The sequence below is a fragment of the Penaeus monodon genome, chromosome 27 (genome assembly GCF_015228065.2).
Source record: "Penaeus monodon isolate SGIC_2016 chromosome 27, NSTDA_Pmon_1, whole genome shotgun sequence".
Classification (NCBI taxonomy): Eukaryota; Metazoa; Arthropoda; class Malacostraca; order Decapoda; family Penaeidae; genus Penaeus; species Penaeus monodon.
The window spans coordinates 14,325,826-14,326,087 of NC_051412.1; the positions used below are offsets into that span (position 1 = coordinate 14,325,826).

The 262-nt window shown below is 45.4% G+C and overlaps 1 protein-coding gene across 1 annotated transcript in view; it reads left to right on the top strand.

The window, feature by feature from the left end:
• LOC119590424 overlaps positions 1 to 262 on the top strand; it is a gene marked incomplete at its 5' end in the record, with an annotated part of 42,471 nt that overhangs the window by 7,197 nt on the left and 35,012 nt on the right. The window contains 2 exon segments of the mRNA XM_037939091.1: positions 31 to 121; positions 123 to 199. Of these exon segments, the coding sequence (XP_037795019.1) occupies positions 31 to 121; positions 123 to 199 (168 nt within the window).

A 262-nucleotide genomic window follows, 5' to 3' on the forward strand; every position in this document is an offset into this window, starting at 1 on the left:
AACAAAATGATATACTCCATCACTGCTTAGATTGCCAGCTCCCCTTCGAAGACCTGGCCGGACATTGTGTAATGATGGATGTTGTGATCCTCGGAACCTGGGATGAGATGAGGCTCTTTGTGGCCACTGGGAGGTCAGCTGGCAAAAGTGGACGACCTGGAGTTCATGTATCACCTCGCCAAGTATATTCGTGATAATGGTATGGAAGCTGTGCTGATTTTTTTCAGATGGTTGTGTGAATATATGTGATGTGTGTAAGAAA